The sequence below is a fragment of the Zeus faber genome, assembly GCF_960531495.2.
Source record: "Zeus faber genome assembly, chromosome: 12".
NCBI classification, from domain to species: Eukaryota; Metazoa; Chordata; class Actinopteri; order Zeiformes; family Zeidae; genus Zeus; species Zeus faber.
In genome coordinates, this window is record NC_137196.1 from 13,994,378 (window position 1) to 14,008,642 (window position 14,265).

The following is a 14,265-nucleotide window of genomic DNA, read 5'->3' on the forward strand; positions in this document are numbered from 1 at the left end:
CAACGTTTCAAATGGCATGTCATTTAGACACTCTGTTAAACTCACCGCTTATTTCCTTTCCCCGTAGAGGTTTACCTGCAGGCGACATTCAAGCCCCTCGTGAACATATCACCCGATGCAAGGTACAACCTTTGTCCATTAATAATTAATGAATCTAGACGTTTAAAAAGGGTGTGTGTGTGTGTGGGGCACTTAGCAATCATGCAGCTTTTCGCCGTCCACATCTGATTTTTTTTATTTTTTTTTATTTGTTCTCTTGTGTTTGCAGCCTGTTTGATGCAGTATACACCCTCATCAAGAATAAAATTCACCGACTGCCTGTCATTGACCCTGTTACGGGGAATGCACTTTACATTCTCACACACAAGAGGATCCTCAAGTTTCTGCAGCTCTTTGTGAGTGCAACGCCACGGTCGACTGGCTGTTTCGGGTTGCATATCATTATAATGCTGTAAAAGTTAATGACACTATTTAACTTGTGCCAGACATCCGTCATCCGTTCCTTTTTTTCTCCAAGGTATATAGTGCCCCCCAGTGTTCAGTGGAAAGAACTACCTCAAAAATCACTCACGCCCTAGGCCTGGTTATTGGTACTCAATATATTTAAGGTATCGACCGAAATAACCCAATATAAAGAAGTATTGAATCTTCTCCAGTCAAACCATACTGAATTCCATCCTTTTTATACCCAGACCTAAAAAGAAAAAGACTATTTGTATGTTTTTTGCTCACAGCCAATCGCAGCAAGCGTTTTTTCGATTTAATGCAGTGTGTGATTGGCCAACTACTGCAGCAGCTACAAGCCAGCCAATCACCACAAGCGTTTTGGATTTAATGCAATGGATGGATGGAGGATGGATAGGTTCACAATTCTTCAAGTCTGTCTTAAAACAACAGTCAAGTGTCCACGTGACAGTGAAAGAGGTTTTCCTTTCCGCTGTAATCATTGCTTCAGTACTGTCTATTTGTTTACACTTACGCTGCCCAAATACTTAATTGTACAGTTTTGTACACTTATTTCATAAATATTTCAATAATTTGAACATTTAAAAAATATATTTGCGTAAACTTAATTTGTATGGGGAGGAGTGGTGGCATTTTTCGCAACTGAATGCTTCCATTCACATGGTGTGTATAGTAGGAAAAAAAAAAGGAATGGAATGAAGTACTCTATAGGTATCACTATCACTTAATGGGTACTGTTATTGGTACTGGTACCGTCATTTTTTAAACTATACCCAGCCCGATAACACAGCCCTCCTCCCACCGTGCGTGTGTTCCACAGGTGTGTGAAATGCCAAAGCCAGCTTTCATGAAGCAGACCCTTGGGGAACTGGGGATCGGTACATACAACGATATAGCCTTCATCCACCCGAACACCCCCATTATCAAAGCCCTCAACATCTTTGTGGAGAGGAGGGTTTCTGCCCTCCCTGTGGTGGAAACAGGTAGTGTATGGACGCGAGACACAGCGTCACGCTGTGTTCTATGGAATAGTACCAAGCACACTCATTTATTGAGCTCTACTGTATTATCTACTTGCAGGCAAAGTTGTGGACATTTACTCCAAGTTTGATGTCATAGTAAGTTATCTTTTTATCATTTCCGGAGACTTGGGAATATTTCTGAAATGCCTTTAGTTCGCAAATGTTGTGTTAGCAACTAAATTAAAATGCCAGTGTCTGTAGAACTTGGCTGCTGAGAAGACGTACAACAATCTGGACATTTCGGTGACCCAGGCCCTGAAGCATCGCTCCCAGTACTTTGAAGGAGTCATGAAGTGCCATAAGCTGGAAACACTGGAAACCATAGTGGACAGGATAGTGAAAGCCGAAGTAGGACTGGAGGCCCCGACACGCACACCAACACTCAACACCTAGACCAAAAATAGCCCTTCCACTGAGGGGATGTGGCGCTGTTAATGTGTGTGTGTGTGTGTGTGTGTGTGTGTGTGTGTGTGTGTGTGTGTGTGTGTGTGTGTGTGTGCGTGTGCGTGCGCGCTAGGTCCATCGGCTGGTGGTGGTGGATGAGCACTCCAGCATCGAGGGCATCATCTCTCTCTCTGACATCCTCCAGGCCCTGGTTCTCAGCCCGGCAGGTATAGATGCTCAGCGTCGTTAACCCCAACCCTCCCCCCCTTCCTCTCCCCGTCTTCCGGACCCTGAGCTCTCCCCCCCGCCCCGTAAACCATTCCCAGGTAGGAAAACACGTACGCTGGCCCCTGGAGGCCTGTTGCGCCGTAGGCAGATGTGCTGGATCCTTGAGCGGTGCTTCAATATGAAGACCCACTGATCCCACTCAAGATCCAAGATTCATTAACCCGCTCTCTGCTCTCACCACTTTGCTTCCGAGTCCAGACGCTCTAGTGCATTATGGGTGTGTGTGTGTGTGTGTGTGTGTGTGTGTGTGTGTGTGTGTGTGTGTGTGTGTGTGTGTGTGTGTGTGTGATTGTGTGCTCCCATGTACTAGAGCTGGGCCATATAAGCAATTTTATATTGGGATATTTTCTAATCTATGAAACAAATTCTCGGTTAAAGGCGACTTATTATGCTCCTTTTCAACAAGCTAATATAGGTCTCTGAGGTCCCTCAAACATGTTTTTGAATTGTTTTGCTGAAAATACCAGGCAAATTATGCATTCTGGCCACTCTGCTGTGATGTTGTGGCGCCTCGTTCCTGAGCTAACGGGGTCTGAGCGTGAGTTTCGGATTCCGTTGTATAAAGTCTCTAAACTTTCGCCAATTTCACCTCATCAGTCCACCAAAATCTGTTTCTGAACAAATTTGAGACGAGAAATAAGCAATCCAGTTGCTGAATCTTCAGTCATATTCACATTCAGGCCTCACTTAAAAGTCTGTTCCGACTTTCGTTACCGTGCTCCAAGCTTGTGGGGGAACCCGCGCAGGGATTACTTTTGTTTTATTCAATTCGTACCCTTCGGAAATTAAAAAAATATATCTACATTAAAAACAAACAATTTATATATATATATTTTTTTTATTTTCAGACCATGCGCTGCAGCCTACCATCAACCTACCGCATACTTATTTTTTTTTTTTTTTTACAAACGTATTTAAAGTTGAACTTCCTTAAATACTTACATTTCGCTCGTCTGCAGTTTATTCACGGACAATTTGTATTAATTCCTCTTTTATAAGATTTGTGCTGGTGTGCCGGAACCGGGCAGTTGGCGCCGGTGCTTGTTATTCTTCAGCCACATGTGATGTAGGAAGGGATCGCAAATCCAAACGCGTTGTAGAATCACATGTTTTATGACCGAGGCAGAAAGAAACCAAAACTGACTGGATTGTCTTATTTCACAGTTTGTGTGTTAGTAGGCCCTTCAGAGACCCAAATGTATGTGCATAAGCACTTTTTTTTCCTCCCATAATAGGTCCCCTTTATAGGTCCCCTTTATAGGTCCCCTTTAAAGCCGAGGTTCATCCTTCGTCCCTCGATTGGAAAGTGTATACTGCCACCCAGTGGCTTTAAAATGAGACTCCCTCAACTGTTCAAAGAAATACTCTGGATGAAATTTGGATAAAAACATCGGCTCAATTACATGGTATAATATAGATTTAATTTATTTGGACTACAAACCTAAGTGTTTTAATTTCATTTCAGTACTTTAGACTTTATAGCAGTTGTCCAAACCTAAGAGGAGATCCAGTGATGCTTTTTAAAATGCTTGTTTGCAGTGGCTCATGATGTTCATGATTGTTTTGTGGGTTTTCCGTGTTGACTTGAATTTCACTGCTACTGTTCCTAATCACCGCTCTGTATCTCCTTCATTTAAAGGATGGGTTTGCTATTTTTCCAACAAGGTCTCCTATTATGTATAACTGTTTATCTTTTTGTTTCCCGTTTTTTGAAAACGTCAAACTGACATTGTAGTCGCACTCTTAATGTTGTAGCAAAGCAAGAAAATAGTAGCAAACTCAAATTTCTGTCCGTTTTTTCATGCTTTTATTAACAATTGCAAACCAGCTATTTTAGCTGTATCCACGCTAACGAGACTAGAAACAGGAAGTTGTGCCGTTTCCCACAGGCGATCTGCTGTGGCCAGTTTGGATGTACTTAGGACATTGTAAAAAGTAGTTTCAAATAAAATTGAATATTCTAAACCTATTCCACAAATTTATTAAGAACATCTGCTCCTTCCTGTTAAAAAGGAGATTTAACATTTGATTCAGGTTTAAAACGTTTGTCCCATTGGACCGCACCAAGTACTTTGAATGTGGCTGGGTTGAAAAATAGCAAACTCTAAAAAGATACAGTATGTTGAGTATATGTCATGCATACAGCACACCCAGAACTCCTATGTATACGCCTGTGTGTGTGTGTGTGTGTGTGTGTGTGTGCGTGTGCGTGTAGACAGGGAAGGTCACACATCTCTGAGTCCTCCCTCCTCCAGATAAATCACACAATAGGCCGTTTTTAACTGAACAGTCCCAGGCCATTACGGTCAAAACTGAAATTTATAGCACACACATACATACTACTCACAAAAAGTTTGGGATATTTGGCTTTTGGGTGAAATTTATGGAAAATGTAAAAAGTTCACGCTAGAGTGATATTATATCATGACAGTAGGGCATTTAAGTAGAAGCATGCAATGGTGATTTCCTCATCTCAAACAATTTATTGAAACAAAAGCCAACAACAGTGGTGGGTTTACCACAACAAAAAAAGTCAATGTCTCAATAACTTGTCATGTGCCCTTGAGCATCAATTACAGCTTGACAACGACGTCTCATGCTGTTCACAAGTCAACTTATTGTCTGCTGAGGCCTGGCCCCCCACTCTTCTTGAAGGGCGGCCCTCAGGTCATTGAGGTTCTGGAGTACAGAGTGACCAGCCTCTACACGGCAACTCAGCTGATCCCATAGGTTTTCTATGGGATTCAGGTCTGGAGAAAGTGCAGGTCACTCCATTTGAGGTGCCCCAGTCTCCAGCAGCCGCTCCTTAATGATGCGACCTCCATGAGCTGGAGCATTGTCGTCATTGAAGATGAAATGAGGCCTGTGTTGTTCATGCAGGGGCACAATGACTGGATTAATGATGTTATTCAGGTAGTATGGGCTTGTCACTGTACCATTCACAAAGTGTAGGGCAGTCTGTATTGACTAGACACACCTGCCCACACTGTAACACCACCACCACCAAAGGCTCGTCTGGTGACACCAGTAGCTGATGCATCGGGCTCTCCTTGACGTCTCCAACATGGTTGGCGGCCATCATTTCTGCCCAAAGTGAATCGACTTTCATCAGAGAACAGCACTGAGGCCACTGGTCCCTCGTCCAGCGTAAAATGCTCCCTGGCCCATGAAAGACGATGATGGCTGTGCCTGGTGGTGTGGTCAGGTAGCCTTGCAGGTGGTCTAGCACGCAGACCACACTGATGTCAACGGTTTCAAATGGTCTGACGTGACACTTGGGTACCTCTCACCTCCCTTAAATGTGGCTGGAGTTGAGTGGCATTCATCAACAGGTTCCGCAGGGCACTGTTCACAATGAAGCGGTCATCAGTGTGAGATGTGGCCAAAGGACGTCCACTTCTCTGCCTTTCTGTGACTCTTCCAGTGTCTCTGTATCTCTGTTGCAACCTGCTGATGACACTCTGTGACACTCTATGCTCAGTGGCCACTTCCCTCTGAGAACATCCTGTTTGAAGCCTCCCAATGGCGAGGTACTGTTGATCAGTTGTTAGGTGTTGTCTTGGTCTCATGATGTTAAAATGTAAACAGCATGATGAAGAGGACTGTTTAAATACCAATTCTAATTGAAACAGGAAATGTATTGGTCGATTCATGGATCAAACACCTGTTGTGAATTTTGCCGTTCAGCTCCTTGTTAGAGAACAGCAAGTTGTGCAAAAAGTACTGAAACATTGAACAGTTGGACATGTGCATTCAAAAGTTTAGAGAAGGTCAAATTAAGTTCACCTGTAAAGGTTATAGTGCATTTTAGGTTCATCCTGAAATTTCACCCAAAAGCCGAATATCCCTAACATTTTGTGAGTAGTGTATATATGATGTGAATGATATGTAACTCCTATTTTTATAAGGTTTTTAGTGCAGTCGTGTTTGGCATCTATCTTATCCTTGATGTATGATATATATCTTTTTATTTTTTACCTTTTCTCCTCTTCACCGTTTCTTCTCCGCCCAGACCCCTGCAGAGAAGAGAGCCTGACGGAGTCAGAGGAGGAATGCATCACCCGGACTGCAGGTTTTGGTGGGAGCAGCTCAGGTTTTTGAAGGCCGGCGATCCAGGAGTTCCAGACCGAGCCTCGAGCCCCAGAGCGGCCCCCCCCCTGACCGATGCACTATAAAGGCTTGGAAACCAAAGAGCTGGAGCGCGGGCCGGCCGCCGAGCTCCTGCAGCCGAGGATCAGCTGTCTGAATGGAACTGTTATTTTGTTTGAACACTGATCAGATATATACACGCACAAACTGTCACACACAGATGCATGCTCGTGTGTGAGCAGAGGGACGTAAACGTACGAAGAGGTGCAGTGGCGTCTTTGCCCTGAGGACCTCTTCTGATTAGGGCTTGATTGTCGTGCTTTACGTAGTTTATGTATTTTGCTGCTGCTTCTTTTTTTTTTTTTTTTTCCTATGCAGTGCCATGTCACACCTTTGTAGCGTTATCCCTACCAAGTCATCATCACCCCTCTTGGAATGGCCTTTTTCGCAATATTTGGTATTGGAATGGAAATATTCCTCGCAGCATTTCATATTTCAGTAGCAAAACCACACGTCACTCAAAATGGGGCCATTTCACCCTTATTACTCTTGGTAGATGCCCTTTTGTGCCTTTTTCTTGCCCCGGCTACACAAAAACATTTTTAGGTCTTTGTTCCACAAAACAATGACTTTCCAAATGTATTACTTATTTCATATTTTCGGTATGCTGATGAAATATGAGTGAATACAAAATGACTAAATTTCACCTTGTCTCAGTCGGTTTAAATTCCATCCAAGGACACTAAATTCATGAAGCACATTGTAACTTACGCTACTCCTACCGCTGACAATATTCGATCCATCAGAACTGAAATCACATTGAAGTAAAAATATGAATGTAGTCTAAAATAAGGGACGTAATTTAAACTGACTCAATCAAGGATGTCGTCACAGCATTTGTAACATTGAACAAGCCTTGTTTTTGAGTTGGGGCCCACTTAATGGATTGATTTCTCTGTGCAAAACGAACCATACCATATAAATGCATCTTGTCATTTACAAAATTCGGTAGTCGAGGTGAGATGATTTAAATCACAACGGGTGAGAAACAATTGGAATTTATTGTTTTTGAAGGGCTCCCTTTATTTTCAAATGTCAAAACATTTTTGGCATATTTGGAAAGACCCATCACCTCCATTTATTCTTTTTAGTCTTCTTCCACAATTTATGAGTCTGAAAGGTCCCACAAGCCTGAAATTCAACTATTTCCCTACATGGAATCAACATGGCCTCGGTTAGATGGACTGGTATACTGTAACTGGACAGGACTCATCTCCGTCTCACTGTAAATAAAGGCGTTATCAGGAAACGCACCAGAGAAAGCTTTATTTTTATGAATGTTTAAGATGATGTGGAGAGTGCAGTTTTACTGTTATTTTTGTAAATATATTGTGGCAGTATGTTCAAGTTTATATCAATAAATGTGTACTGTACATGTGCAAGCATGATAAATTACACTTAAGCAGTTATGAATGTTTTTGTTTTACTTTTTCTATTTTTCTGGTTACAGAAAAATAAATGGCCACTGAATGTACTTTAAAGTTTTGTTGTAATGTTTTGTATTTTGGTTTCTTGGGTTACACAGGGTGTGTTGCTGGAAAATGAGAAGTTTGCTTTATGAGCTTCAGATATTGGTGAATGGTGCCCCCCCCCATTGGTATTGCTTGTAACTACAGCCCTGTAGTTAAAGCTGTTATTTCATGAAGCATTGATTGGTAAAAAGAAAAGCCTGCCTAAAAGTACAGAGGTAAAGCAAGGAGGGAAAGTGGAAATAACCTGAAGGAATACACAAATGTAAAACTATGGGGGAGAAAACATAACATTATGACCTTACATTCAGTCTTGACACTGTTGGACATGATGGTTGTTCTCCAGCTGATAAGCCTCAATATGCTTAAAGGCCTTAATATGGATTGTAATGCATACAATGAATGGTGCTGGTTCACAAAAATAATGGATTATGTCTCCAATGGCTATTGTCCAGTGTTGTGCACAGAGCATTTTAGGGGCAGGAGTGAAAATCAGAAAAGGGGCTTTTTTTTCAGAGAGCTGAAGAAACGTACATCATTTTGAACACCCGAGACACCATTTCCTGCAATCTAGAGCTGCCAGAGGGGAGAATGACCTATTTCTGATTTTGCCCCTGTCCCTAAAAATGCTCTGTGCACGCCACTTTGTGTATGTTGATGAACACATGTTATATGAGGTGGTTTTCCTTTAGTAGTCACCCGCATGTCAAGCGAAGCCAGTGAAGATAATCTCAGAGAAGCTGCGTTCCAGCAGGACTCTTTGGTGTGATGGTTCAGAGGCCGCCGACCAGCGACGCTGTCACAGGTTCAAGTCGCGGTTTTCTCATCCCAAGTCCTGTTCCTTGGATCAGATGATTGGTGGAGAGGGCCGAGCTTTGTTAGACTCAGTGGCTCAAAGAGGCAAGGACCCGAGGTTTCAGGCGGCACCCTGAGGGCGTTTCTGAAAGCGTGAAGGGGACATTGTGTTGTAATCGTGGACCAGTAACACATCCAAAGATCCCTGGCCAACATGACTCCCCCTCCACCCGGTGGCCGAATGGCAACAACAACCAAATCCAGCTGCAGTGCATCTGGGTGGGGAAGGGGGAATTGTCCCCACCCAATCTCTGGGAGCAATGATGCTCAGAGATTTTTGATGATTTATCTCTCAGCAATGATGCTGAGAGATAATTGTAGGGCTGAGATTTTGAAACACCTCAGAATTGACTCCTGGAGCACCATATGGGATTGTAGTTGATGTTTACACAATTTTCTGAAACTTTATTTTCCTCTTCTAGATGCATGCACCACTAATTTGCACATCTCTACAGCTGCTGTCCACAACAGCTGTCAACTCCGACGTGTTTCAAACCCTCATCCGCACACGGCTCTCGCTCGGAAAATCCCCCAGCACCACGGGCCCTCGGGCCCTCCCGGAGGCTTTGAGGGCCCGAATCCCCACCTCCCCCTCCCCCTCCTTTCAAAGGCTCACCTGGAATCCAAACCTCCAAGTCCTGGAACACCAGAGTTCTGATCTAACGACATCTCTCTGAGCCGCCGAATGTCCTCCAATCATCTGATGGAAGGAACAGGAGTTGGATGGAAAAGAAAGACGAGTCTTGAACCAGCGACATCGTCTCAACAACCATCTGACTGAATCATCTCCGCTCCGCGGAAGGGGTGGAGGTCGGTGGCGGCGCGCACGTAGATTCTTATTCTTATTCTTATTTCGAACGCCCGAAAACACAATTTCCTGCAAACTAGAGCCTTAGGGTTGCATTTTGCAATTTTCCGACAATATCACAGCATTCCCTTCCCGGAAAAGGGGGATCCGCTGGCAGCCCTTCCTCTAGCGTAGGGGCTCCTACGGTGCACGTCCGTAGCAGACAATAGAAAAACAATGAACTGAACCATTCATTCACATACACAAATACATACACGTGTGTATCTTTCAACCACGCACACAAAGACACACAGGATCGGGAATGCTTCACGTCCTGCTGCAACAGTGTGTGGGGCCTCGGCCTCCACAAGGAGACGCCGTGTTGCACGCAGCGCACGCCCGGCTGTGGGCTTGAGCCAAATATCGAGACTCGACGTTCACGACGCAGGGATCCCTCGCCGCTATAATGAATCCTCATCCAATATTTACGGCCCGGTTAGTAAGGACGGGGCGATTCTTGCACGTCCTTTTTTTTTGTGTGTGTGTGTGTGGAGGAAACGCGGACGCCGGGCGCCGGGAAGTTTTTGATGCATTTAGGTTTTCGGATTGGAAACGAGGCCGGGGTATCGTCGGCGGATCAGATGGACTTCCAAATGAGGGATAAAGCCGGACCAGACCCCGAGCAGACGATGCGCTTTGATCTGCGCAATCTCCCCCTGTGATGTCTGCACCATGAGAGGGCTGCGGGACACCTTGTAGCCCCGGAGCTGGAGGCTCCCTGACCCCCACATCTCCCTCTCCGTCGCTCTCTCCATCGCCTTCTCTCTCTCTCTCTCTCGCGCTCTCTCTGTATCTCTACCTCTCGCCGTCATTCTCATCCCTCTCCCCCCTTCGGTCTCATTGTATCAATATCTCTCTCTCTCTCTCCATCTGTCCTGCTCTCTCTTTCTCCATCAGACCCCATGTCTCTCTCTCTCTCTCTCTCTCTCTCCTCTCTCGTCGCTCTCCGTCTCACCCTCTCCGTCCGTCTCATGCCTCCATCGCTCGCGCTCTCTCCATCAGTCGTGATCTCTCCATCTCACCGTCTCCATCGGTGTCCATCTCTCCGTCCCCCCCCCCCCCCCGCCCGCGCCGGTCTCCATCCACCCCTCTCTCTTTTCATCAGTGTCGATATCTCGCCGTCTCCCCCTCTCTCCGTCGTTCTCCATCTTTCTCAATCTCTCCCCCTCTCTCTATTTAGTCTCCATCTTACCCTTTTCCATTGGTCTCTCTCCATTAGTCTCCATGTCTCTCTCTCTCTCTCTCTCTCTCTCCCTCTCTGCCCCCCCACCCCCCCAAACACCCACCACACACACACACACACACACACACACACACACACACACTGGACCTTCGTTTGAAAATCAAGGCAGTGATTTAAAATTCTCCTTCTTCGGAGCGTGTCATTCATTTTGTATGCATGGAGAGTGTGAGAGAAGGGGCTTCGGCCCAAATGAACTTCCCTCCTCCGTTCAGCTCCTCTGGGATGTACACCCCGCCAAACCACTCTCTTTCTCTCTCATTCACTCATTTTCTCCCACCAACTGCCTCTTTCAACATTAGTTTTACCACATCATGCTTTTCACAGATTCAGCGGCACGGCCTTTGAAGACCAGTGTGATCAGAACAGAGGGTGTAAAAACCTGGCCTGGGGGCATCTGGCTCCTCCTTTTTTCTTTACACTCGTCGTGTTTAGAGGCGTACAGGGAGCGGAAAAATGAAAAAAAGAGGAGAGGCTGACAAGTGCTGGTATATGTTTGGGGACAGCTTTGAAGTGCGACGGGGCGCGGCCGCTCTGTCTCAGCACCAAACCTTCAGAAGTGGTTCCTGTGCGAGAGCCAGGATCACATCAGGGACAAAAACACACACACACACACACACACACACACAATTCCAGAAAAGTGCAAAGAGCTCCATGGTGATATCTCTGATCCTGAACTCTCTCTCTCTCTTTCTCTCTCTCACTCTCTCTCTCTTTTCAATTCAAAGGGCTTTATTGGATGGGAAACATATGTTGATATAGCCAATGTAAGTGGAAAACAATATCATAATAATAGCGAAGACAATGAATGAAGATAAACTAAAATACAGGTGGAAACGTGTAAATACTGCACTTAAAATGTAAGTAGGGAGTGATAACATAAAATATATACATATGCATAGAGTATATACATGGAGAAACAATGCATTTTCGTGGACTAGGCCATCCACTGATGTAATTGTACATAATGTAATAATATGTATATGTAAACATATACATATATACAGATGATAGATGATATATATATATATGTATATATTTTAAAAGATAAATGGAGGTGGAGAAAAGTCGAGATAACCTCAAATACAAATAGAATAACTGAAATGTTGCGGTTGAAAAAGTATATGCTGATAAGTGAAGATAACTTATAATAAAGGTAGAAAGATCTATATGAAAAATCAACATATACATCCAAAATGGATAATTGGGCCCCGGATGAGGTTGGCTGAACGTCTGTTGCTCATCAGCACAGAATCTTAAAGGCAGGTGTTATGTCTGACTGCTTCAGTGATCACTCTGTTCTCTATTGGATACGGAAAATCAAACTACCTAAATGCCACCAATACTAATCAAAATGAGACAACACGAATTTAGATGTATTAATGACTTGATAGCTATTACCTGGGATAGATTCCGATTAATACCTATTGTACAGGATGCCTGGGATTTTCCTGGTTCCTTGGTTTCTTGGGAGTTCTTTGGTGTTGTGGACAAACATGCTCCTTGGAAAACGGCCAAGGTCAAGGGTGAAGCTCTCCCTTGGATCAGCCCCGAACTTCTAAGCCTCTTGAGGCAGAGGGACAAAGCATGGTCAACATTTGGTCAGACAAGGGATAATGCCGTTTGGGAAGTATACAGTCATCTGCGAGAAATGAGCAAGACGAAAACCCGCAATGGAAAATCTGTTATATATATACCATTATAAAGAATCTGTTTCTTGTGATTTCAAGAACCTTAAGCAATTCTGGAACAAAATCAAATCCATTATTAGTACATCAGCTAAACACTATTTTAATCAAATAAGAGTTGCCAATTCAATACTAAAAAACTCTTTATCTATTGCTCAAGCGAATAATCAGCATTTCTCCTCTGATTACTGGCGGTCCGAGTAATGTTTCACCTCGCTGCAGTTCTTTTTCTTTTTCTTTAAGGAAAATCTTATCAACTGAAGTTCAGAATGCCATTAATGATTTCAATGTGAACAGTGGTGCTGGACTTGACGGTTTAGGTAACAGATTTATTATGCTAGTTTCTCATATTCATATGTATCCATTTGCTGATTTAGTCAACCTTTCTTTGTCTACATGTGAGTTACCAGCCATCTGGCAATATGCAAGCATCACTCCACTCCATAATGGTGGCGATGTACTTCCTATGAACAATTAGCGGATTCTTCATAGGACTAGTTGTTAAAATCCCTAAATTTTCAGCACAACAATTGAGAGGGTTGGGAATGTCATCTTGGGCGGGGTGAGTTTTTGCGCAGATCACGGGCCACCAATGCGACACATCTTCAGTTGTGTGCCCCTGCTTCATTGCGTGTTTCGGCCATTTATCACAAGACACCCTCTGCCGAGGTTGGCCCACCACAGGTTGATCAGACCTGAGTGTGTGTCGCACGGTGGCACCAACATGATTATTTGGCAGCCCATGTTGCGTCCCTCCATTTCAGCCACAGCCAGTGACTGCTCTGCTCCGCTGCAGTGCCTTCCTTTGGTTCCAGCCCCGCCCCTCTGCCTCTGCTGCTGAGTTGGCATACCGCAGCCTCTTCCGTTCGAATGCCTCATCGATGGCCTCCTCCCATGGGACAGTCAGCTAACGACTCGCCGGCAGGACTTGGACCAGAGGACAAGGTCTGGGCGCAGGTTGGTAACTGCAATTTCGGGTGGGAAGGTGAACCTCTGGCTGAGGTCTACCCGCATTTCCCAATCCCGGGCTGCAGAATTAACAATTCATACCTTCATAACAAAAAACAATGTGTCGTTCTACAAGGCAATAAATCTGGTCCGTGGATTCAACACAGAGGTGTGCCCCAAGGTTCAACATTGGGACCACTTCTCTTCTCTGTTTATGTAAACAATTTACCATCAATTTTCAATAACTTGCGCCAATAACAGTGTTATTTACACATCCAATTTATTATTATTATTTAACATCCTACACGACTGTCTTTCACATAATAAATTACTACTCAACAAAAAAAAGTCAGACATTATGACCTTTGATACCAGACTGAAACTTAAATCCAAACCTGGTTCTTGTGTAATAACCACGCATTCTTTTTTTAAAGTTGATCATTTAAAATATCTTGGTGTTTGGCTTGATTCCGAACTCGGATTCAAATCTCACATTTACCATGTCTTACGTAAGGTCAACTTTCAAATAAATCGTTTACATCGCTCTCGAAACTGCTTTACACCCAGTGTTCGTAAGAAACTTGAAGTACTTTTTCCGCTTAACACAGCATAAAATAGACTCATTTTTGTCCTTGGATGTCCTTTCCTCACACATTAGTGTACAATGTATGATGCTCTTAAAGGGCCATCCCAAATTGTAGGAAGACACATTCACTGTTTTGAACTTATATCTCAATGTATTCATTTCAATTATCCTCCCTATTTACAACAGAATCTTGTACCTTCTTTAAATTCTCTGCCCCTCTTACCTATTTATATGAGGTCCATTTCATCACTCTATTTGTTTAAGCTTGCACTGTCTTCTTACTTTACGATGGACTGCTCCTGTCATCAATGAAGGTGACTGTTT

General features: G+C 43.9%; 2 protein-coding genes across 7 annotated transcripts in view; one reads left to right on the forward strand and one right to left on the reverse strand.

Moving 5' to 3' along the window:
* LOC307238403 (5'-AMP-activated protein kinase subunit gamma-1-like) overlaps nt 1-7,782 on the forward strand; it is a gene marked incomplete at both ends in the record, with an annotated part of 38,072 nt that extends 30,290 nt beyond the window's left edge. For 5 of the 6 annotated variants that reach the window (XM_080011358.1, XM_080011359.1, XM_080011361.1 and 2 more), the window contains 7 exons: nt 68-122; nt 269-395; nt 1,286-1,448; nt 1,546-1,583; nt 1,689-1,835; nt 2,005-2,098; nt 6,172-7,782. In XM_080011358.1, coding sequence (XP_079867484.1) covers nt 68-122; nt 269-395; nt 1,286-1,448; nt 1,546-1,583; nt 1,689-1,835; nt 2,005-2,098; nt 6,172-6,260 — 713 coding nt within the window. Of the gene's footprint in view, nt 1-67; nt 123-268; nt 396-1,285; nt 1,449-1,545; nt 1,584-1,688; nt 1,836-2,004; nt 2,122-6,171 lie in introns of those variants that run through there. The other variant, XM_080011363.1, reaches the window with a different exon arrangement.
* vps4b (vacuolar protein sorting 4 homolog B) overlaps nt 1-14,265 on the reverse strand; it is a 376,929-nt gene that overhangs the window by 311,480 nt on the left and 51,184 nt on the right. The window lies entirely within an intron of this gene.